The following is a 26,000-nucleotide window of genomic DNA, read 5'->3' on the forward strand; positions in this document are numbered from 1 at the left end:
TGGGTGACAGCCATGCAATTTCCTGATTTTATCAGAGTGATGGAGAAAGCTGTGAGGGGTTAAACAATGCCATTGTTACCCCAGAGCTGTGGGGGTTTGATTTCTTGGGTCAGCTGGCAGGGAGACTTAATGCAGTAAGACTGGAGGGATGGGAACAAGCCCTTCATATCCTCACCAAAACAAAAGGATTTTATGAAAGTCTTCACTTCTTGCCTACCAAAGCAAGGACAAGCAGGAATAACCAGTGGAAAGGGGAAATGTTGCTGCTTTTGCTGCCAGCTTGGATGCTCAAAATGGTGTGGGCAGGGGTTGAGTACACCAGGAGGAAACCCTGGACAATGTCCTGGTGCAGGCACACCCATGGACAGAGAAGCCTTTAAGGTATCAGGAACAGGGAGTAACTGCCTGGTGCTGGCACAGGCACCAGTAACCCCATCTCTGCCTGCACAACCCACTCCCAGCCAGGCTTCCAAAGGCCGGAGTTAGCTGCAGAGTGGTGAAGGTAAATGGTGAAGACCTGCTGAGGTGGCTTCATATGTTCTTCTGTATCCTGGCACAGGAGGGGGGGAGAGATGGATGAGCTCTCTGCAAGGCTACACATCTCTCTTTCCATCTCTCCCAAAAAGCTGGGGGGCAGGAAGCATTTCCCAATATCAAGCATCCACAGAAAATACACCTGAGGGAGCAGTTTGTGTAACCTCCTAATGAAGAAAAGCCCTTCAGAAATCCCAGCAGGAAACATTCCCTTTCTGGTCAAGGTGTGGGACAAAATATTATCACAGATTTTCTGTTCAGCCTTTCATTTTGGCAAGCTGTGGGAGGTACAGCAGAGGTAGCGCACCCCTCAGGCAGCCTGCTGGGAAACAGGAAGGCTGGCCTAGGGAGAAACATGTTACAGGTCTTGCAGAGGGAGATGGGTTTATTGAACTTTAGAGGGAAGCTGGAAGCCACAACACCTCCAGAAATTAAACTCCAGCTTGTTATTGAACAGGGTCCATGTGCTTCACTTAGCTCTGACCCCATTTGTGTTGCACGAAAATGAAAAAAGTTCTGCCAATTTTCCTGTGGAACAAGGAGCAGAGCAGCAGCAGCAGGGCTGAGATCCCCCAGCTCCACAGCACTGCAGTCTCTGCTGGGGTTCATGCAACCTTTGAAGCCCCTCATGCACACAAAATTGCTGCTGCCCAAAGGGAGGGACTGCACTCACCACACAGCTCCTTGGTGTCCACATTGCTGCAAGAAGGGGAGAACAAGGCAGGGAGGAAGCAGGAAAAAAGAAAGAGAGAGAAAGAAAGACAACTTTAATGACAAGGACAGATGAAGGCTGCAGTTAGAATTCCCACAGGCTTAACTCCAATAACATCACCCACCCCCTCAGCATCCCCCAGCCACCAGTGGGGACAGCCTGTGGAGAAGAGCAGGGTTGGTTCACTCAGGGCATCTTCAGCATCTGTGCAGCTGGAACAGGTTCACAAGTTATTTTGGATGTTCCCTGAGAGGGAAATGGGTGCTTGTACATCCCCCCTGAGGAGGGGCCTTTGCCCAGGGGGGACCCAGCACACCTGGCACATCAGCTCCTCTGACTTCCATACAAACATCCAGCCTGGCAACACCCCGGTGAGACACTCACACAGGAATGTGCTTGTTCCCATTTACTCAGAATAAAAATTAGCAAAATATACTTTTCTCAATGGACCAATTCTCCTAATTCTGCCCCTACAAAGCAGCTCTTGCCTGGGACTGCCTCCAGACAAAATGGCACAATTACTTCTTAACACAGGAACATTTCGTTTACATAACAACATCTCAACAGACAAGCTGCTTGGGAAATAAAGATTGCTGCTTATCTCTTCGTGCCTCCTATTCCCACACAATCATTAGTGCCATTCAAGGACTGGAACGACCCCTTAATAGAATTATGTCTTATCCATCCATTTATATCCTGGGAAGTTATTTCTTTACCTAAACTCATCCCTGCTCTGTCTAACCTGCCAGCATAAGTGGATTGGGGCTTTCCCTGCCAGCATCCTCCTGCAGCCCTGCCCTGACACCCAGATCAAGGCAAGCACAAATGCCTGGAGCCCAGGAGGTGCTGCCTGAGCCTGTCTCCTGCTGAAGAAGGAGGTGCTGCTGAAGCACAGCCCCTTTGGGAAGTGCTGCCTGCCATGGTGAGAAGATGTCACCTCTTGTCTCAGCCCCTCATGGTCAGGACACTCCTGCAGGGCTGGTGGCACAAGCTGCAGCTGCCCCTCTCTGCAAAATGAGCTCCTGCACTAATTTATCTTCATCTCTCGGAGACTTATCTTCCTCAAACCCTGGAATTACTTCCTTGAATCCTACAAAACCCCCTGAGGAGCTGTAGGCTCAGCTTCCCTGGTGTCTCATGGGCAGATCACGGAACCCACAGACCCAGAGCACTGTGCACCAGAGCCACTCCTGATCCCAGGGGCTCTGGCACGGCTCAGCACTTTGCAGCAGGTGATTCCAACACAGAGCTGCAGCAGCAGAGGAGTTCAGGGGAGCCCCCAGCAGATGCATTTCCAGCCCTGGCACAGCCCCAGGACCCTGGCTGGTTGCTCCCCAGAGCTCTCTCCAGTACACAGCCTGGGAAGTCAAATGTTGCTTGCAGACACACGAAAAGTAGTTTTGACAGCAGCATGACCCACAAAGTGTTTCAATCATATTTTCCAGAAGACAATAATTGTTTATAAACACCTACTGGCGTGGTTATGGGTTTGCAGCTAGGGCATGTTACTGAGAAAAAAAAAATCTGTTATTGTATTCCATGTGATTCTGCATTGTAATAATTGATCTGCTGCTGCCAAAATTGGTCTTTTATTTCCTCACATCTTGCCATTTTATGATTTAACTTAATTGTACTTGAATGTTAACGCAGCTGAGAAGTTGCTTTTAATTTTAAGCCATCTTGCCTTCAGAATAAGGCTAATGAAAGAAATTACTGAAGTCACAAGCTGACTTAATAAAAAAATATGATAATGTTCAGATGAAAAACTGTAAGGAGAAATCAATGGGTACTTGAGCAGGCTGTTTCCATCCCCCAGGAGTCTGCCTGCTGGGAACATTGCTGACACAGAGCCACGTCCCCACCACTCTTACAGGGGGGTTCTGGCCCAGCTTGGGAGCTGCACAGCAAAAGCCATGTGCCATACCCAGCCACAAAACAATTTACAGGCTGATCTGGTGCTTTAATACTGTACTAACTAAGCCCCACCTGGGTTATGCCAGTAGGGATTTTTACTCTTCAAATATTCAGGATCTGGGGTTCAGGGCTGGTGAGATGGGAGCTGGCAGCTCCTGATGAGCTCCCTTGTCATCCCTAACCCTCCATCCCAGAGCTTCCCTTCAGAGGACATTTTTGGAGCAATCAGGTATCACAAATCCCTTCAGAAGAAAAACATTTACGTGAGCATTAGTTACCATTTTTTTTTTTTCAGATGCCAAATATTTAACACTCCTGTGCACAACAATAAGCTAAAAAGAAAAATCGTGACAAGTTGTTCTCATGTTTTCATGAAAATAATTTAAAAAGTCTTTCAAGTAGCAGAACACTTGGCTGTGAATTAGCTTTCGATTTTTATTACATTAATATGACTAATTCAAGAGCTTATTGAAGCCATAACCCAACTAACTAAGCAGAATATAATGAAGTTTAAGTAGAAATGAAGGAATAATTAAAGATTTCTGTGTCATACAATTTTTTCTGCATAGTAGAGCCCACATATATCTGATCATGTTCCAAAACAAATGTCTTTCTTTCAAAGGAGAAAAAAAATCAAGAAAATCCAAGTATTTTTGAAAATCCAGATCTCTTCTCTGTTCTCCAGCCAATGAGGCTGCAGCATGGAGCAGCACAACCCTGCATCTCCAGCCTTGCTGGGGCTGTGCACCCTTTGAGGTGACTTTCCAAGGCAAAGATGTACTTTGGAGATCCTCCATCTGCATTTGGCACATAATTGCTCCAACAGAAGTAGAAGGCAAACACAAGAGCTCAGACTTCAACCCAGATCTCCTTCTGAAAAGGCAGAGCCCAAGCCATGAACTACTGTGGCCACATAAAAGGACAATTTATTGCCACAACTCCCCCCCTTTTAAAGACACTGGGATCATTTGGCCAGATAAACATGTTGGCAACAGGGAAATAGCTTTCTCTCCTGCTTCACATCCAACTATTTCAAAGAAAAAGAAAAGACCTCTAAGTGTGATACTCCTCCTGTGTGTGTGGGAGTTTAAAGAGCAAAGGAGGAGTTTAAAGAGCAATGCCCATGCTGTGAGAGCATCCCCTCAGTGGGCTTAATTAAGTGAACTTGTCCAGAGGGTGATTACTGATGCATGGCTTGTGTGAGCAAGAGGCTGCCCAGAGTAATGGCTGTGCCTCCTGCATGCTCCAGAAAGAAAAACAGTTCTCCCCACAAAGCCCCACCCAGCATTAAATTGTGTTTTGATGAGCACCTGAGCTAATGAGGATCCCTGGGAAGTCACATCTCTCTTGCCATGTCCCTGACTGGGGATTGTCCATGGACAGGCTTTCATCAGAGCTCTCCTGCACTGACCCTGCTGCTTTTCCATCAGTTCATGAGCTTTTGTATTTCTGTGAATGCCCTTCTTGAAACACGCTGCCACCCTTGAGACTTTATCCCAGGAAGAAGGCACCATCAGACAGAAGGACCTCCTGCATCAGGGTGTCCAAGAACCCAGGGGTTATGGCACCAGGCTGAGCATCCCAGCAGCCAGACCTCTGGGTGGGTGATGGTGCCATGCAACCTCCAGCTCTTGGGTCAGAACCTCCAGCTCATTGGTCCAGATCAACCTAACACTTCCTTAGAGCAAATCAATGTTTTCCACCAGGAAAAAAATACTATTTCTGGAAATTCCCTGTGATGATGATTTGCATTAGCTGTTAATAAGCCAGCCCAGTGGAGCACAGCACAGGAAGGAGCACCCAGAGAACATCCCATGGCAGAGTCAGGGATGTCCTGGTCCAGGGCTGTGCTGACCTGCAGAAGTTCCTTGCAGCAAACCCAGCCAGCACTCTGCAATCCAGCCTCTCTCCTTCCCAGCATCTCCCTGCCTCCCTCAGGCAAGGCTGATGGCCTCTGACTTGCTGTCCTTAACATATTTTTCCAGACTTCAACTGAAGAGAGGAGAGGAAAAGTTATCTCAGAATGAAAAAGATAATGTGGAGGAGAGGAGCATGAAATTTCCTTCCTGGGTTTCAGCTCAGCCAGAGGAAAGGTGTCCCAGGCACTCCCAAAGGGCAGTACAATCAAAAACATAACAGGGATTCAGAAGTTGCAGATACATCAAAGTCTCATCCTCGCGTTTCTCATGCAAATGTCTGCCTGGATGTGCTGCTCAGTGTCCCATCAGCTTCAGCTGAAGATAATAACCCTTTTCCTTGGGCAGATGAAAGGTTTGCATCAGCAGCCACATGGCTTAGTCACTTCACCAGCACAGAAAATGGAAGGGCTTTTTTTCCTGAAATCACGTTCTACTTTTATTTCCATCTTTTATTCACAGCTTTGGGTTTGCTACAAGGCTTCAAACGAGCACGGAAACAAATTATCCTCTAGCATTAACCACCTGCAGAACTAATTTTCATTTAGGAAAGACTAAAAAACAACAAGTGCAGCTGGAATGTATTATTATATCTGATGATAAGGCTTCCAGCCCCATCAGCAGCAGCAGCACTGTGTTATCTCAACACCTCAGAAGTGGCAAATATGCATCCAGATGCCTACTAAGGGGTCACAGATGGTCACTTCTGATCATTAGTTTCTGAGCTCAATGAAATATGTTTTACACAAACCCCAGAGTGAGAGAAATTATTCCAGGCAGAGCAAGAGAAATACCAAATACTGGATGCCAGTCAGGAGCTGAATAATTCTAAAGAATTAAATAACTTTCCAAGCCCATTATTTTATCTTCTGAATCCTGGTAAATCCTTCTTAAGGCCTATCCAAATACCTCTCTTATACCCACCTGATTGCTGAAGAAAAAAACCCAGGCCACTTTTATGGTACTACTTATAAAAGGACTTCCAAAATCTGGTGTGCCACATGCAAAGAAACAGCAGAAACCATATGCCAAGGCTGTCCAGAACCAGGGGGGCATCCAGCCACCTGCAGCTTCAAATGACACAGGCAGAGAAGGATTCAGAACATAAATCAGGTTTGGGCTTCATTTCTTTAGCTGTGGCAAGCTGGCAATCAGGGTTCTGTGCCCACCTGGCTTTACTTTAAGGGACGGTCTTCATCTGCTGCCGAATGTTTCTTGCATGAGATAAATGTTTGATGTGCTTCACAGGAATAATTCTAAGGTGCACACACTGGTGCAGGCACAATTGCCCTGCTCCCTATCCAGTACAACAATAAAGACAGTGAGCGGTGAGCCTCAAATAACCCAGCAGGAATTTGCTTTTCCCAGTGGAGCAGAGAGTACCACTATGGAGAGCCATGAGGAATGAGCTGGCACAGGCTTCATCATCCCCCCAGACAGAGGTTTCTCCCAAAATCTGAATTATATGAAAGAAGAAAGGTTTTGCAGAGTGCACATGGATCAGCACCTAACTGAGACACATCCAGCACTGCAGCACAATGATTTAGATTAAAACACCTGTGGAGAGCAGCTCCCATGGGGCTCCTGAAGGGGAGGAAAATGCTGCCTTCTCCTAAGCAAAACTAATACCTTTATCCTTCCCTTGGCATGTGCTCCATCACTGAGCACCTGGAGAGCACAGTAAGGGCCTCTGAAAGTCCAGCAACAAAACAGGATTTTCTCCAAAGCCCTGGCAACATAGAGGGAAAAAAAATAGGGACAAAGGATTGCCCAGGAATAGAGAGAAGCAAAAGGAGGATTTTGTATGAAGTTTTTCAATATTAATTTTGTATTACAGTCTCATCATCTGTGGTGCAGGGTTGGGGTTTATAACACATTCTGTGTACTTTGACAGATGGTCTCTCTCCTCCAACTTGCCCTTGCTATCAACAGGATTTTCCCTCACCAGCTGGGCTGAAGTCCAGTGCCCCTCAAGGATGCTCTGCTCACCTAAACCTGGGGTTGGCTTCTTCCTGCTCCTTGCACATCTCTCCTTGGCATTTAGGCAGATGATGACCAAGATGGGGCAGTTTTGCCTCTTTCCCACCCTGTGCCAGGTGTGGCTCTGCTCAGCAGGATGGAAGGTGAGCAGCACTGGGGCTGCACTGCACACCTGCACCCAGGCCCCTGCACAGTCATGTTTCAGTATTTAATATACTTTAACAGTAGCATTTCCACACGCTTTTCTCTGCAGCCCCTTGCCTTTTTAAGCCATCTGAGTTCTCATTAGCTCAGCTGCTGCCCAGATGCAGTTTCCAAAGCACACACCAACGTTCACTGGAAATGCTGGTGCCCAGAGCTGTGAGCTCTGCTCTGTGTGCTTCCCTCTGGAGCACCAGGGCAGCAGAGTCCTCATTAAAAGCCACTATTATGGAAAACACTGATTTTTCAAGGTAAACTGAACTGACCTTCTCTGCAAACAAGCACAGTGAATCTGGTAGGCTCAGGATAAAACACATTCCTTTATTCATCCTGTTCAAGGCTGCTCCCTCCCTGCTCAACAAGACCCTGTGAAGCTGCTGCAGTCACACGGGGGTCCATGGTGGACTTGCTCTGCCTACAGCAGCACAGAGAGAAACCAGGAGGCCTCAGCTCCCTGCAGGCTGGGCTCCCCTGCCCAAGCCAGACAAAAAGCACCTCAGAGAGCCATCACTGTGGGTTCAGCATCACCAAAGGTGCTCCTTTAGGTGACCTGCTGCCATGGTGGGGAAGATCAGCAGAAGACCTCTGCTGCCTTGTCCTCCTCCTCCTTGGTGTGGAAGCCTCAGGGGAGATCCCTGAGTGTGTCTGGGGGTTCTCCTGGGGACAGGCACACCCTCAGCAGAGTGCCCCAGCCCCCTGCAGCCACTCTTGCACACCCTTGCACACTACTCACACCCACTCACACCCTTGCACACTACTCACACTCGCGCACACAATAAAGCCCTGCACCTCCCTACCCATGGCCACCACAGCCTTCTGCAGCTCCACTGTGGGCAAGGGAGGGGATTTCCCCCTTCCACATCCAGCTGGGGCCAGCTGGGATCTGTATGTCAAGAACAAAGATTGGTGGAGCTGTTTCTGCATGAGGAAGAAAATTTTGGGTGATTAAGGCACAGAATCCCAGAATAATGAGGTTGGAAGAGACCTCCAAGGTCATAGAGTCCAACCTATGTCCTAGCACCTCACCTAGACTATAGCACCAAGTGCCATGGCCAGTCCTTTTTTAAACACATCCAGAGATGGTGATTCTACCACCTCCCTGGGAAGAGCATTCCAGTACTTTATTATTCTTTTGGTCAAAATTTTTTTCCTAATATCCAACGTGTACCTTCCCTGAGGTAGCTGGAGACTGCATCCTCTGGTTCTGTCAGAGACTGACCCCCCACCTGTCTACAGCCCCCCTTCAGGAAGGTGCAGAGAGCAATAAGGTCACCTCTAAGCCTCCTCTTCTCCAGGCTAAACAACCCCAGTTCCTTCAAATGTTCCTCATAGAGCTTGTGTTCCCAGCCCCTCACCAGCCTTGGCAATGTCCTCTTGGATTATTCCTGCAAAACCATTTCATGGTTTATTGTCACAGTTGGCCAGAACCTTAGACCACTCATTCACAAAAGCAGAATGTCTTGAAAAGCTCACAAAAACTCTGAACAAGATGGTAACACAAAAATCTCCTGCTAACAGCAGAGTTAATATCCTGAAAAATACATCAATGCAGCACACTAATTTACTAAGCTTAATCCAACAGTTTCTAAGCACAGCCACCACCTTAAGTAAAACAGACATTTAGTACAGTATGAAACATTTTCAAGTCTCTGCATGTGCCAAATCCCTAATAAATTATATCAAAACCCTCCTTTTTTTTTTTTTAATGGATGGCTTTTTCTTGAAAAATATCACTCTGCCCACAAGTGCATCAAAGAAAAGAGAAGGCAGGTTTAATTACAGCCTACAAGTAACCTGGCTGCTAGGAGGGATGGCACTTCCAAATGAATTAAATTGATAATTACTGTATTGGTTATATTCATCACCCAGCAGGGTCAGGCAAAACTGGGACTGTCCTTGGCGGGATGGGCTGGGCACCTCATGGTCAGCACAGAGGCAGCACCGGCAACTTCTTTGCTCTCAGGGTCCCCACTTTGGAAACACAGCACGATTTTCTGTGAAATTATCATCACGTTGCACTGAGATAGCTGATTATTTAATTCTGACATTCGGGTCCCATGCAGTGTCTTCAGCAGCACAGCCTGCTTGCAAACCCTGCTCTTCATCTCCCAAAAGCATTTCAGGAGCAGTAAATACAGCAGTCAGCGGCACATCCATTTTGCTGTCAGCCTCAGAGAGAGTTTTTAAATGCCAGCTGTTGGCGGTGCGCTTGGACTGCCGTGAATGTAAACTCTGTCACAGGGATAGCTGCTGTAACTATTTAGAGTTTGTGCGATATGGATTCCCTATTTGCAGAAAAATACAAAATAAGTAGCAGGAAGGGAAAGAACGGCTTCAGCCTGTGATGCTCATTCACAAAATCGTGACGCGGGGTTTCTATGCGGCGAAGCGCCTCTGAGCGGAGCGCTCAGAAAAGTGCTTTAAAAACCACAGAAACACCAAGCAGTCCGCAAGGGCTCCCATCCCCTGCTCCGCGGCCCAGGGAGCGCCTTTTCCAGCCTGGCCGGCCAAAGGGCAGCACCGAGCTCGGTCAGCTGCAGGCGGGGCGGCTGCGGCCCCGCGCACCGCGAGCGGGCACCGGGACGGATCACCGGGAGCGATCTTAGGGAGGGATCACCGGGAGGGATCACCAGGAGCGGTCATCGTGAGGGATCACCGGGAGGGATCACCAGGAGCGGTCATCGTGAGGGATCACTGGGAGGGATCACCGAGAGGGATCACCGGGAGCGATCACCGGGAGCCATCTCCTGGAAGGATCACTGGGAGGGATCCCCGGCAGCGATCCCCGATAGTGATCACCAGGAGCGATCCCCGGCCGCGATCCCCGGCCGCGATCAGCCGCAGCGATCCGGCCCACTCGCGGCCGGGCCCAGCCGCTCCTCCCGGGCCCGCAGCAGCGCCGCTGGGCAGGGCTGGGGGCTCGGGCCACCCCCCGAATGCCACCGCCGGGACCCTGGGGACACTGGCAAAGGCAGGGCTGTGTCAGCCCCCCCGCTGCAGGGACAGCAGGAGGAGATGGGCAGAGAGAGGGGATGAGCCGGTTACAGCGGCGGAAAGGCTGTGAGGGTTCACAGCACCGGCTGGAACTCGCTGCCCGCGTTCAGAGAGGTTCCAAGCCCTTGCGTTACCCCAAAGAGCCATTTCCAGCAGCCCGAGTGACCTCCCTCACCCCGCTGTGCCCCCGTCCTGCCCTCCCCGGCGGCCAAGCCAAGGGATGCTGTGACATTTCACCTTCTCGGGACTCCGTAATGGCACAAACACCTCCCGCTCGCAGCAGAGCTGCACCTCGGCTGCTTTTACACACACTGCCCTCCACTTGTTGGCCCTCTCCTTTACAGCAAAAGAAGTTATATATCCACGTTTTTAAGCTCTCATTATTTCTTTTAGCTCAATTTTGAAAGCAGACCACTAAAACAAATGAATACTCTTTTTGGAGGGAGGAGAGGATCTCTAATGTTTTTATGCACAAACTGTCATGTGCATAAAACAGTCAGAAATGGCCTTTTTTTTGGTGAGTGAATATTTAACATTTTGCCTATTTCCACTTGATAAGAAAGCCTGGGCTAATCCAATTTCTACTTGTAATCTCTGTAATATTGAACTGCAAAAGAGAGAGGGATTGTTCAGAACTCAGCTGAATGGGCTGCTAATTGCCAGAAGGAAATAACAAGATATTGAGAACACGAGGTAAAATTAAATCAGCCTTCTTCTCCTTTTAAATTTTGTAGGTATCTTGTTTATTACCAAAGTTGTATGGAGGAGAGGAAGAAATTAGAGCAGGAAATGTGCAGGTTTGGATATGTAACACAGAACTGGCAGGGAACAAGTAAAAGAATAGTAAAGCAAGAAATCCTTGGACCCTCTTGCTGTATTCTTCCCAATGTCTTTGTTTCTCATGAATGCTTTTCTTCTGCCATTGAAAAATTATCTAAAAAACCTCCTCCCATATCCAGTCCCCAGGCAGACAGCTTGCTCTGCCCACCAAAGAGCAGCTGGACATTGCTGCTTGGTGCTGGTGCCCTAAGCACATTTACCCAGAAAAACCCCAATAAATTTGCACAATTGGAGTTGCAAGGAAAGTCTACAATCTCCTTGAATGCCTCAGACATGACTGAAACACAAGTGGCTGGTTAGAATTAAATATCTTGGTCACTTTTATGGTTTTAATGCAAGATCTTGGTGTCTTTCCATTCCCTAGAATGGAAAACCAGTGATGCAGAATGGCCCTGCACGATCCAAAAAATAAGGTGCTGAGCCCCTTTCCCAGCTAGAAAGGTCCCTGATGTGATAGTTCTTCACTCCATTTGCACAGATAAACCCCCCCAGTCCTCTCACTCTGCAGCAAACACCAGCCTGCTGCTCCCAGAGCCAATCTGCCTCAGCACAAGACAGCTCTCCCCAGGGACCTGGCAGAGAGCCTGCCTGGGAAAACACCTGGGAGATTGGATTAGAAATAGAAAAATGGTCTCAAATGTTAGTTCAAACAAGATTCTGTGCAGTTTTTCAGCTTTGTGTTTCTTGCAGTGACCTTCCCACCGGGTGATTTGTTTTTAAAGCCCCTTTTCTTTGGTGAGCCTGAGACGTTCTGTGTCTCTGTCAGCACACAGATGCTGAGCACCAGCCTTGGCACCAAGCATTTCTTCACTTACATGAAAAATAGAGCACTGTATAGTTTAAATTACATGTTTAGAGAAGAATAAGCTAGGACTCAAAAACATCTCCCACATAAACAAAATCCACCAAGCGCCCATGCTCTTGAGAGCCAGAAATTAGAGCAAGACATGTAATTTTTGTGCAATCATTTTGTCCCTTTCAGAAGAGACAAGAACTATCTCTTGAATCAGTTAATCAAAATCTTGGCTGATTAAACCAGCCATAGTTTATTTCCCAGGGAGTTAATTGAGAACATTCCATATTCAGAAATGAAGCTGGTTGCAATGGGCACAGGCATCTCTGTAGTGCAGGCTTCAGACAAACACAGCATTCCACTGAAATCAGGTTTGCAATGCAAATAGCCAACATTAGGGAGGGGGAGGAAAAAAAAACCCAGGAAAAAATAATCGCAATCATCATTGTTCTTGCTCAAGAATTTGAGCACTTTCTGCTCAAATTCGAGAGGACTGGACTGCAGAAAGCCAGAGAAAAGCACAGAGAGCAGAGCACTGCTCCTGAAGTCTCCCTGCACACAGGGGATTCTCTCAGAGGGAGATGTCTCACAGCAAAGGAAACCAGACCTGGGGTGGGCGGTGGGAGGGCAAAGCGCCTCCCATGGTGCCTGGAGGGACAGTGGCAGCCAAACAAAGCAGGAACAAACACACCTTTTCCACCAGAGGGAAATAAGGACTGGAGCAGGGGGACAGCAGGCTGCTGTGCAGAAGGGACTGAAGGTGTCCAGGTCTGGAGCAGGACTGTGCTGGAAGGAGATGTTGAGAAACACATCTCACCTCTGGGTATTGATACACTCAAAGTAACAGAGAGCCAGAATCAGTCTGTGGAAAGTGTAAGACCCATTTTGAGAGCCTCTGGCCCCACAGCTGATGATGCTGGTAACAGCAGGGGCAGTCCAAAGCTCCCTCCCTGTCCTCCCTGGCACTGTGGGTCCCTCCAAGTGCTGGAGCTGACTGCAGGGCTGGAAGCAGCACAGCTGTGTTGGCACAGTGCTCCTGGGCCTGACATGCTCTGCTCCACTGTGGGACTAATTAGTGCAGGCAGAGAAGCTCATCAGGATCATTACCTGCTCTGGGGGGGCCCTGCACCTGTCCCCCAGCTCTGACACCAACCAGGCTGGTACCTACCCTGAGCATACCCTGCACCTCTGCACCCTGAAGTGACCCCAAATTACTGATTAAGAACACAGCTCCCTGTGACCCCAAATTTCTGATTTATAACACAGCCCCCTGTGCTCCCTGAGCAGCTGAGGGGTCAGAGTAGGAAGGTGCCCTCCTATCCTCAGAAGGATGCTGTTCAGCACCAGTTCTCCCCTCCATCCCCTGCAGCCCCTCTGGAGCACAGCCTGCCCCAGTCAGAGCCTCAGGGAGGGGAGGTGGCACTGCCAGGGGCAGCACAGGCTGCAGAGCTCACTTCTCCATTTGTCACCATCCTCTGGCAGCAGTGGCAGTCTGGGGGAGCTGCAAAGGCTTCTGAGAAGCTGCTGTCGATTATCCTACACACTCCAGCCTTTTCTAGTGTTTGCCACTGGAGAGAAGAGCTCATTTAGGCTGGGGAGAGGGCGAGAACAAAGCCATTAGAAGAATAGCTGTAAGCCTAGCAAAGAGATAACAAATGACAGAGCAGCAGAATGCTAATGCCACGTCCTTGTCTCCTTGTGAATGGACCTGTACAGCTCATCTGAGCAGTCCTGCTCCAGTGAGCAGATCCCTCCCCAAAGGATTGTCCTCTCCAGCTATGAAAAATGAATGAGGTAGCAAAGGAATTTTTAAAATCCCCTGCAAGGATTACACTTGTTTGGCCAACAGCCATGTCTGACATGCCAGTGCTTTCCCCAGAGCTGAGAGGTGCTTCCTCCCTCCAAGGGGATGCAGAGGGGGAGTTGTGCCAGCCCAGGGAGCTGGCAGGAGATGGGAGCTGTGAGCCAGGCAAAGCAAGCTTTGTCCAGTATCACAGTAATACCTTTAAAGGGTTCCATCTCTTCATTTGTGACCCTAAAACTTGTTTGACCTTATACCTGCAAAGACTTTTTCCTTTTGAAACCGATACATCTTGTTAGAAAAAGTAAGGAAGTGTGTAGACAACTCTGCAAATATAACTGAATTTCTGAGGTAACCATTAATCCAATGCTTTCTAAAACCCATTTCTACCACTAAACAAAAAGTATATATTTAGTTATGTGTGCCCATACTTCACATGCACATATATTGGACAATATTTGTGCTGTTCCAGTAGATTTGGTATTAATTGTAACATATCATTATCTCTCCAGTAATCTTCAGGCAGCTCCCCAAGGAGCACTTCTGAAACTCCCTGAAATAACAGCTAAAACCACTGGTGAAAAACTACCCAGCAATGTCTTGTTCTTGCCCCCCAGCTGTAGCTGGGAAGGGAGAAGGGGAGCAGACAGTGCAAGCAACAGAGAGAAAAATGCTACTTTTTTGTTGTTTATGAATATAATTTTGCCAAAAAATGCCAAGAGGAACACAGGACACCTTTTGCACGTTCCTGCTGCCAGATGAGTTATTTGGTGACTGTGGGTCCTAAGCACAGTTCTTGCATGGAGATACCTGGTAATAAACCTGGCTGGGTGTTTGAAGCCCATGCCCAGCACCCCTCACCATTAATGCCCCAGAGACACTTCCCAGGCAGCCAAGAAGAATGGAAGAAGCTCATTATTGCTGCTGGGTTATTTTGGAATCTCCCTTTCCAGTTCAGCACCCTGCCAAGTGCACCCTGCTGTCAGAGGGATCTCTGGGCTCTGGGACAGAAGCACAGACTCCTGCAGCCACAGCACCTCAGGCCTGACCCCAGAGCAGCACAGCTCCTCCTGCATCCACAGCCCACCTCATCCTCCCTCTCCTCTGCCCAGATTTTCTCTTTTCCACTGTCTCCCCAGATAATCCCAGTCAAGAAACTGGTACAGATATTCATTTTATCTACTCCAGTAAGGCAGCTCTCTGATTCTAAAAATACTCCAGGAAATTGAATCAACCTTTTGTAATTGGCTGGTAGCAGCAATTACTAATAATCAGCAGGAACAAAATCTTCATTTTCTCCTCTTGCTGTAATGTAATCTCAGTAGCAAACTTTGCTTTGCACACTAAACAAACACAATGGCCAATATTAAAAAAATGGGGAGATAAAGCAGAGTTTCAAAAAAACTTAAAAACGAATAAACTTCTATCAAATAGCAAAAAATCTGTAATTCAAACAGCTTTTGGGAAAGATCAAGTTAATATTGTTCCTACATTCCCCTGTACAATGACAAAAGGAAAGCTCCACTCCACTCCTCTCACTCAGGGGCAGCAGCCCCTGCCAGGCTCCCACAGAACCCATTCTCTGTGAGGTGCCCAAGGCACAGCAAGGGGAGAGCACACAGGGCTTGGGCTTGAAGGACTGTACTGGATGCAAAACTGCATCAAGCAAATTACCCAGTTCATAGTGAAAAACACTTCTGCAGAAGGAAGCCTGGCTCTGAGTAGGTCTCCTGAAGACTAAGACAGCTCTTGCAGATTACAAACAAGGAATATTTTCCTTGCCCAGCTAGATAAATTTGCTGTAGATGTCTGTGCTTTCTAAATCAATAAACAAGCACCAATTTCATGCAAGGGTTTGACTTGGATGCGCGACCAGCTCGTTGCTTTTCCTTCCAGCCAAGCAGAGCAGATGCTCTGCTGCTCTCTGCAACTTTCAGTCCCTAACAGGTATTGATGGCTCTATCAGCCAGCCTGGCCAAAGACTGTCCCTGCTGGATTGTGGGAGCTGCTCACCAAGGCTCCTTGCCAGCAGCACTGCTGCAGGCCATTTACAAATGGCACATTTTCTCTCTGTCCAGTTTAGAAGACATCCCTTAGGAAGGCTTGGAGAAGCTGCAAATTCCCTACAATCCCCAAGCAAAAACGGGCTGCAATCAAATTTCCCATTTCAAGGAGACCAGAAGAAAGATCCCCACACTCACCCCAAGTGCCTGGGTTGCACATGAACCATCTGCACCCTTCCAAAGGCCAGGTGGGCACTGATAAGCTCAGGCAATGCTAGAAATCATTTCAGAACAGAGGCAGGTGAGCACCCAAGTCCCAGAGTCTATTGGGAGCCCATCTGGGAGCATCACCTGGAGCTGGATAAACAGACCCACAAAGCATGAGGCAGCAGCTGTGGAGGGAGAGCTTTTAGAAAGGATGGATCATTCCCAGAGTTTAAGTAATAAGATCACTAAAGTTTCTTTGGTGCAGGGAAAGGTAAATACCAAGCTGGTCTTTGTTATTTTCGACCTTGGAAAACTTTGGGAAGTGCACACATTGAAAAGACATGATTTTGAGAAACCTTACATTTTCTTTGCTCTTGGAAATTCTTCAGCAGTCCCTGTACTGTGTTGATGAGTTTTATTTTGCAGCTGCTGCTTCGGTGCCAGTGCCCTCCAGCACAATCACTGCTTCCCATTGGATCTTTTGGATGGGTGGCAAAAAATGTACCACTCACATGGGCAAAACTCCATCTCCCTGCTGCCAGAAGGATTTATAATTAAGCAGATTATTATTTGTCAATCACTTGCTTCAAGGCTTCTCATTTGGAATTGGATTCTCTTTTCTTTGGCTTTTTGGACAGATGTTTTCTCTCCAGAGGAAAAAGAGTCACACAGGAATGTGACTCAAAGCTGGTTTTCATCTGTATTTTCAAACAGACAAAACCACTCAGGCTTTTGAGGGCAGATTCCTCTTGGAAAGGGAAAACCCAGCAGTGGGTTGTGTCCTGTGTGCTGTGCCCAGGGCAGCTGTCACCTGCTGGCAGGGGGCTCCTACGAGAAATCCATGGCTTTGGGCTGATCCCAAATGCTGCTGGCACCAGGCATGTCAGGGTCTCACAAACACCTCAGACCCCACCAAAGGCAGAGGGGGAAAGGAAACAACATCTGTTAAGGAGTCTGTCAACTTAATTTGGTAGCCTGGCACAGCCTGCAGATGTTTGATGCTCAGGGAGAGCAGTCAGGGGCCATGTTCAGCTCCAGCTTTGATGTCATGTCCAACTAAAGGCACACCTAGAGCCCTTCTCTGCCATCATTTTCCCTGCTGCTGTTGTAGGCACGATGCTGACAGTGCAGGGCTGCTCCTGGTCCAGCCCTCGCTGCCCTGGCCAGGTTTGTGTGCCCAGAGGGGCCCCTTGGGCTGTGGGACCAGAGCAGAGGCCACACATCCACTGTGGTGGCCACAGGGCTTGGGAAGAAGCTCACCTTGGAGACAAAGGGGTTTGTTTCTTTAAGTGCCCGAACAATCACTGCTTGCCAGGGCATTTTGGGATTGGAAGTGAAGAAGGCATGGTCCAGGTGCAGGGGATGCAGAGACACCACAAAGAGACAGGATAGGTCCGTGCTTAGAGAGAGTCACACTGCTGCCTTTTATAGCACAGCAAAGCTTTTAGGTAAAGTTAAAAAGGTAAAGAGGTATTATTAAACTAAGCATCATTTCAGATGCTGTAAAGGCCAGAAAATGGCCTGAAAAACCAGCAGGAAAAAAGAAATCATAATGGCTGTCAGGATAAGACACAAACCAAGCAGAAATGGAGATTTTACAGAGTTTTGCAAAGCAAGCTGCACTCCTGCAGCCTGTGCAGAGCTGAAGCACTGCTGCTGCACACCCTGCTGTGATCCAAATGCTCTGTGAAATGGAAGGGTGTCAGCACCCTGAGCTTACTTGGTGTTGTCTGAGTCAATGGTGTGAAAGAGCTTCTCCAGTTCCTCCTCGTTGAGCGTCCCATCAGAAAAGAAGGCCTGGAACTCCTCCAGGGACAGCTTCCCATCATCTGCAAACAGCAACACAGCACCATTAGGAACAGCAGAGTGAGGGGGCAAGGCTGAAAATCAAGAGTTATTTACAGATTGAAAGTTTCGCGCCAAAATGATCTCCAAGTGCTCCTGCAAAGCTGGCCCTCAGCCAAAGCAGAGCTCACAGGCCTCAGGGTGGGACCCTGCAGCTCTGGCTGGTCCAGAGCACAGGAAGATGCTCCTGGGTATGGATGCAGTGGCCATTGGCAACTGATTGGGCTCTTAAGCCAAAGCATGGCTCAAACCCAAAGAGGAAAAAACTGGTGAGCTTCATCCTAAAACTGAATTACATTTAAGAAATTATGGAGTGTTTTGTCCACCCTATGTTCAAATGATGCAGGATGCTCAGTAAGGGACATTTACCAGACAGGAAAAGACCCTGGGCTGGAATTACAACAGACCCAGCATTATCTCTTGCCATCTCTGCATCCTCTCCAGCACAGTCCATGTCCCTGCTCTGGACAGAAATGTTAAATGGGATCTGTTTCACTGATGTGGAAATCTGGCCACAGACTTTCTCTGTTATTTTATGTATTGGTCCCAGTGCTCATTCAATACCGGGGCCACTATGGACTCCTTAAATGACTGAAAAGAAAAAGAAATTATCAAATTCATGTACAAGGGGCTAAAAGAAAGCGTCTCACAAGTTTGACTGATAAGGTGACAATGGATTACAGTTAACTGAGAAATCTGGAGCCGTGCTCTGTGCTCTGTGGACAGGGACAGAGCTGGCTGTGAGAAAGCTCCTGTGAAGCTCAACAATTAAGCAACAGGAGAGAGACAAAAGAAACTCTAAAGAAACTTTAATTTATCATTTCTTGTCCAAGCTGCTGACACCACGCTCTGGTGTGCAGCAGTGCCTGGGGCTAGGGGGAAAACTACCCCAGGTCACATATTATTTAAAATCTTTCCATTCATATCCACAGAAGAGTCACAGGCTGGAAATGCTGCCTACTTTGTGGTAGGAGAATGTATCATTTATTATTTAATCAAATCAATAATAAACCCTGCTGTTTCTTTTTCAGGAAATGATGCTAGAGGAAAAAATTATCCAACTCTCCACATACACGTCAATATTCCTTCCCCAAAGCAAGGCTGCTGCTCCTAAAACATACCTGCATTGCCAAATGCTAACCCAGTTTCCCTTGCCTGGCATCGACAAATTTAGAACAGTGATAAACTGAGCCAGAGATGCCCATTTAATTGGCAATTATGGAAGGAGCACAGCAGGAGAACAGTCTACAGCAGCACTGGGTGAAGAGGGCACCATTTCCAGAGCACCACAATGGCTACAGACAGGGTCCAGCTGCCTTTATTGTTTTTCCCCATTCCTTCCCCAAAATGTGACCTTTTTGCAGCAGGCAGGGTGCAGAATTGCAATGCACAGCTCAGGGAATGGTCCCAAATCTGCTTTTTTTAGTTTACAGAGCACTAAAGCACCTGCGCTTCAGCAAGAGCCTCTTGCTTGAAGCATCCCCCCGGTGTCCCCTGGAGGTTCACCCTGCGGGGCCATCCTGTCCCTGGAGGAGATACACAGTCTGTGTCCAGGCAGGAGCCCCATCCCCACCTCTCATCTCCACCTCTCCACGCTGCACAAGAAGCTTTTCCCCCTCAGTGCTCCCATTTATGCAGGATCCTAGCTAAGATCAAGGTTTGGTTTCTTCTGATCCTCACTGGCAATGAATGCACATCTTCAAGCACCAAGATCAAAAGGATGACAGCTTTTCTATCCCACAAGGGCTAAACAATTCTTTATATATAGAACACTTCATTGTAAACCATAAATCAGAGCTTGTTCACCTTCAAACTGTCCTTCCACACACAGGGCAGCAGAAATAAATTCCCAGGAAAGTCACATAAACCAAGTTCCTGGGAAAGAGAAACTGTAAAGTGAAGTGGATTCTTTTCAGGAGAGTACTTTGATCTGAATTTACAGTTTGCTTAACTCTGAAAAACAAAAGGTGTTGTTAAGTTTAAGGCAAAAAATCCACACCTTTTATCTAGTTTATATCTTATAACTTCTGTCTTGCATTTTACTCTTGCTTGATTTGTTTTGCTCTGGGGTTTTGATATATATATATATATATATTTTTTTTTTAGTAATGTGCTCCAGGATGCATTTTTGCTGCAGTTTCTGAAATATCTGTGTTTGAAACACTGCTCTGACTCCCATCTCAGAGTGTAGAGAGAGAACAGGTAGACAGATACCAATTACCATGACAGGTCAGATCACTGGAAACCAACATGCAGTGAATTTCTGTTGGCATTTAACAGCCTGAAGTAATGAAAAAACCAGAATGATGTAAGGATCTAGAGGAAGAAGGAGGTGACAGTGAGTTTTATTTAATTTTTAATGTCTGGACACCCCACAGAACTGCTTGAATAAAAGCATTCTGACCCCACAGAATTTGAATAAAAGTACCAATTTTTATTTGCAAGCAGTGCTAGGGACTTTCATCTCCCTCCCAGCCACCAGCACCAAGCACCAGTCAGCTTAAAGCTGATGGTTATTTGATACAAACTGGAATCCTTGTCTGCAAGCACACAAAGCAAGAGCTTTCTGAGTTAGGAGATAATCCTTGAGCTGCATATCTATAATTGTGGGACAGCCTGAGAGCCTGGGTTTCTGGAGCCCAGCAGGCAGAGATGCCTTCAGGGAACCTCAGGGTGATAAGAGGCAGCAGCAGAGAGGGGCTGGGATCTGCCAGTTCAGATTGAACTGTTAAAAAACCCCGGGTGAGGAGGATTGACCACAATGGCAGCACCAGCAGGTCCCCTGGCTGGCAGCTGCTGTGATAAGTGAGAGCTGCTGGGGCACTGTGGGCCAGGAGGAGCCTTATCAGGACAGTCCCAGCTTCTCCTGACAGCAGAAGTGTCTGCACTCAGTAGGGAATGGATAAGACTCCCAGAAAGCAGCCTTTTGCAGAAAGCTGCTGGGTTCAAGAGGTACAAACTCTCCACAGGGACAGGCAGAGCTCAGTTGGTCCAGGCTCACCCCCACCCTGCCTTGTAGAGCTGCTCTGGCTTCTTTCAGCCCTCGGGAGCTACTTCTGACAGGAAGCATAAGGGAAAAAGTGAGATTCTTTGCCATATCCTACTAAACCAAATAAAGTTTCCATCATTTTTAAGATCTAGAGATCTCGGAAAGATCTAGATCATAAAGATCTTAAAATCTAGAGATCTAGATCTACACCAGTATTTGTGATTTTTTTATCTGGGCAACCATACTAAAAGCAGGCAGCCTATTTCAGTGACCCCCTCCCTCCCCTTTAGGCCCAGCACTTGGAGGTAACACCCAGCTGCCAGCAAGGACAAGTGCCACTAACTAGAAATCTCCTCCCTCGCACCGATGGGCTAAGAGATCATCAGGCCACAGCTATCCTGCCATCATTTCTTCCTGAGAGTGCAATCTTAATTTTCCCCTAGCTTTTCAAAATAATTCAATCACAGGCAAAGACCAAAGCAAATTACCAGCCCAACAGAGTTATCAAAGTTAGAACTAACTGAAGAGGGAAGGACATGAGAGAGAGCATCAGAAAGCCCCAACTGGGATGTTATTATATCTCCATTTGCCATCATGAAAATGCGAGGAGTCCAGAAGTGGCTTTTATACCTTCTAACTCACACAATCAAGCTGTTCTCACTCGCTAACACAGCCCAGGGAAAAATCAAACTGAGATCATAAATCGTCCAAAGTATAGGAAATCTGGTGGCTGAGTTTCTGGAAATTCACTCAGTGATACAAATGGCTTAAAGCAAATACAAAATAAGGTCACTGTTCTGAGCCTGAGTTTGCTAAATATGTTTTCAATTACATGAGGTTGAGACTGCTCATATATTTTCTAGATATATTATGAATATATTTTCCAGCTATTATTATGACTGTACTTCATTATTTACTTTTATTGCTCTGTGAGCTCTAAAATGCTCTAAGCTCCACTTACTTGCAAGTGCCCAACAGCTATGGGTAAGTAAATTGGATTTTAGCAGGGTCTGTGAATAAAAATGAGAACTATTTTTTCTTATTTCTTGGGGGTATGCATGTGCAGATACACGAGCCAGCAAGAACAGGGATTGGCTTCCACCCTGAACCTTCCATCCAGCCCCCTCAGAAGCCAGGAGGAGAGACTTCATTCATTTAACCAAAGGGGAATATGGGCTTGAGCTTTCCCTCCTGGGCTGTTGGGGAAAATAACCTCCAGACCCATAGATCTGATCTGGGCAAAGAAGGGGTGTGTTCTCTGCATCAGCCAGCCTGCTCCAAAAATCATCTGCAGCTCCTCACCACTGACACAGGCAAAAAAATCATCCCCCCACTTCAACTGCAGCCTCCCAGGGCTCTGCTGGGGCAGTTGCACTGGGCTGGGAGCAGGGCTGGTGATTGACCCCAGAGCTGGTGATTGACCCCAGAGCTGGTGATTGACCCCAGAGCTGGTGATTGACCCCCAGATTGCCCTGGCTGAGGCTGCAGAGCCCCCACAGCCCACGTTTGGGTGGCTCTGCACAACAACAGGGCCACGGGCACTGGAACACAGCCCCTGCCAGTGCCTTTGCTAATGAGATGTAGCACACATCGTTACAAGGAAATTACTACAATTACAGTAATTTTCTCGTGAAAGAAATTTATAGTATGGCTCCATAATTTTGAAACTTAACTAATGCCCAGCACAGCTGTTTTCACAAGGGTCAGTGTCACACCAAGCAGATAACCTGAGAGAGATATTGGTGTTTCCAATGTGGTGAATAATCTCTGTTTGAAACACTCCTGTGCATTTCTAATTCCAGCTGGGAATGCTGGTGGGTCCTACTGGGCAATGCTGGCACAGGAAGGCAAAGGCTGGCACAGAAGAAGACAATTTCACATACAAAGCCAGGGATTGAACTTCAGGATCTGGGGTTTTGCTCACTCATTGAAATACACTTGATAAATGCTTTTCTGTGTGCTGGGCATGATCCCCTCCTTTGCCTCCTTGCCATGAGCACAGTTTTGAGGTGATGCTTTCCATGTGACCCAGGTCAGCTCCCCTGGCAGTGCCCCCGTTCCAGGGCAGGCTGGGCACACACCCACAGCTCCCTGGCAGCTGCCCCAGGCAGCTCCACCTCCAGCATCACCTCTGTGCCATGAGCTCATGGAAACCCCTGGGGTTTTTATCTTCCCACAACATCTTTCCTTCCTGGGCCTGGATGAGGCCTTGGAGGAACATCGGGTGCACAAAGCAAATGAAAGAACATCCCTTAAGGAGTCAGCCAGTTCCCCTCCCCAGTCATTCATCCCAGGAATGAAGATCATCTCTTCTTTGGGAATTTGGCTAACCTTTGTCTTCATCAAACACAATATTTAGCCAATTTTGCACTTCTCCTTTCTTCTCCGCAGCACAGGATGAAGTTCTGCGGTAAAACTGAAACTGGGACATACCCAAAATCTGGGAATGGCACTGGATAGAAGGACTGAGGATCCTTTTTGTGACTGGATTTGCCTTTTCGTTTCCATTAAAACAGGGAAAAGTGACTTTCATTTCAAAATTACCACGTCAGTCAGTATAACTTATTGAGGAATGACTTAAAGCCTGGTTCTTGTCTAGGGTGATGGGAAATGCAGCATGCACCAAGCAGACAATGGCTGGGAATCTTCTCTGTAGGACTTGGACTGGAGAAAAATGGGATTTCCATTGTAGTCAGAAAACTGCACCTCATTCCCATCAGAAATTGCCTGGGCATTAAGCAGTGTCCATTAGCATACCAGAATTTTCCCCAAGCTGCTCAGCTTTTATCATGAAATCAAGCCTTTTGTCATCCTAGAGTTAGAAGTAATTTTGAAATTATTTTTAATGGCAGCTATAGATAGTTATCAAATGCAAGCTGTAGGTAGGGAGACAGGCAGGACTGATACAACACATTTTCTCTCACTATCTTTTGTGAAGACTCTACTTATTTCCCACATAATTCTCAGCCTGCTGTAATGACCTGATTAAATGTGTGTGTGGGGGTGGGGATTTCTGTGCTCACCCATTATATTGAATTTGGACTTTTGATCACAGGTATCTAAGAATGCCTTCCACAGAAATTCCTGGTTGTTTATAAATTAAGTGCTGGAATTAGACTTCCCCAGGGTGTAAATAGCCTGGCTAGGTTCAATGTAATTGCTGCTTAATAGAGGTTACAGCAAAAATCACCCAAAGAGTTAGAAGAGGATTCAGACAGAAATGCCTGCAGCCCACAAAGCTTTCTCCAGCCACCATTTTCCTCCAGAAAACAGAAGGTAACGTGTTTCAGTTTTCCTCTTGCTATCCAAGTTATTTGCTCTCAGTTTAAAAAGAAAAGGAATGTCAAGAGCTGATTTCAGTGCATTTGCTTCACACCTGTAGCAGCACAAGGAAGGCAGAGTCAGCCCCTGCACGTGCTCTGTACAATCGCAAGGAAACCAGAGCTCGCAGCGAGCAACCACCTGGCAAAGAATTCATTTTGAGAGGCAACAGGTGAATTCTCCATGGGTGCCTTGGGCTCCAGCCTGGGCAGCCACGAGGGGCTGGGGGGGAGGCTGTGGGGATGGCTGTGCGCCAGGGTCATAGCACAAAGCAGACCCCTGGGCTATCAACCATAAATAAACAGCATTAGATAAATAAATAAATAATGGAGGGTCCTGGTTTTGGTTAGGATAGAACTGATTTTCTTCCTAGAGGCCGGTACAGTGCTGTGCTTTGGATTTAGTATGAGAATAATGCTGATAACACACTGCTGCTCTAGTGGTTGCTGGGGGGACTGGGGACATACCTTCACCTCTCTCCCATCAGGAGATCTGTGTTTCCAAGCTGCTGCAGCCATCAGCAGACCCAGCTTAGCTCCAGACACACAATTGCCACTGCCTCTCAGTTGTTTTTCATCTTAGTTGACCTGAGAGTGCCTTTTTATATTGGGTGCTATTAAATGGATGACTGACTTTGAACAACCATAGCTTTTTAGCACCTTTGATTTATTTACTCATTTGAAGCCTCTGCCCTGTGAGCTCCACAAGCACAGGCCAGCACAGCAAAGCAGGAGGTTCCTGTGCAGAGGCTGCAGCTCCTGACCCAAACTGCCTCATTATCTCTCCCAAAGGCTTTGGCTCCCCACATATGCAAACACCTGTCCTGCTCTCTCCATTGCTACTCAGTCTCATCCCCTCTCTGTCATCCTGAACACCTATTGAACTTTTACTGAACATTTACTGAACATTCACTTCCTTCTCCATTAAAGTGCCTTCAGTGTCTCCCCTCCACACAAGTCCCACCTTCTTTTTGTATTTGAGCTCTTAGGTGTAAGGTGTGACATTGCAGACACAGCTGCACAAAATGTGAATTTCTGTTTTAGAGAAGATTTTGCAGAGACAAGTGGTTGCAACATCATCAACCTTTGATCTCTACCACTTGATCTCCAAAATTTCTGTTTCTTGCCCATTGTTGCAGACCCCTTCTTCAGTCACCTTCCTGAAACACTGTGCACAGACTGGATATTATGAAAAATTTCTTTACTAAAAGGGTGGTGAAGCATTGGAACAGACTGACCAGGCAAGTGGCGGGATCACCACCTGTGAAGGCATTTGAAAGCCTTGTAGATGTGGCACTTGGGGACACTGATAGACTCCAAGGGCACTCCATGGTCTTAGAGGGCTTGCCAACCTTGATCATTCTGTGATTTAAAAAACATTAGCAAACTTTCCTCTACCAAACCCCTGTCAAAGCCCGTGAGCCACTAGCAGCCTCTCTAAATATTTGATCTAAAGTGAAAATGAAACACAAAGACAGCACAGCTTGTTGTTAATATGAGATCACTCTGTGCTTCAACCATCCCAGAGCAGTGAATCCTGACTTCAAAAGTTCTTCCTTGCATTTGAGGCAAAATTCTTACAGGGAGATCTTGCTAAAAGAGAGGAGAACCTGTGTCCTGCAGAGCTCTAAAAATAACTATTCTGGACAAGAATTACTACAGACAAGGAAAAATACAATAAAATAAATAGTAGGAGGAAAAACTGATATTTGGATACTTATACTAAATTATTAAATAGCATAGCTGCTATTTTCCTATGCAAAAAATAGTTAATTTTTATGCATCAGCAAACTGCAGTGTGATACATAATTCCCTGCAAGGTTAAGCATTTCTTTGTGTGCAGAATAGAGGTGGCCTGGGAATCACAGGGAGAAATTGAAATCTGCTCCTGAGCCCTGCCACATCAAAGCAGAGCAAGGGGCTTATTTGGGAGACTCCTTTGCAGTTCCCC

General features: G+C 47.1%; 1 protein-coding gene across 2 annotated transcripts in view; it reads right to left on the reverse strand.

The window, feature by feature from the left end:
* Positions 1-26,000, reverse strand: part of NECAB2 (N-terminal EF-hand calcium binding protein 2) — a 70,829-nt gene that overhangs the window by 16,837 nt on the left and 27,992 nt on the right. Inside the window, exons 3-4 of one of the 2 annotated variants that reach the window (XM_030955922.1) lie at positions 17,616-17,724; positions 1,208-1,233 (exon numbers count right to left, since the gene is read on the reverse strand). In XM_030955922.1, coding sequence (XP_030811782.1) covers positions 1,208-1,233; positions 17,616-17,724 — 135 coding nt within the window. The remainder of the gene's footprint in view (positions 1-1,207; positions 1,234-17,615; positions 17,725-26,000) is intronic. The other variant, XM_030955924.1, reaches the window with a different exon arrangement.

This window comes from Camarhynchus parvulus, chromosome 11, assembly GCF_901933205.1.
Source record: "Camarhynchus parvulus chromosome 11, STF_HiC, whole genome shotgun sequence".
NCBI lineage: Eukaryota > Metazoa > Chordata > Aves > Passeriformes > Thraupidae > Camarhynchus > Camarhynchus parvulus.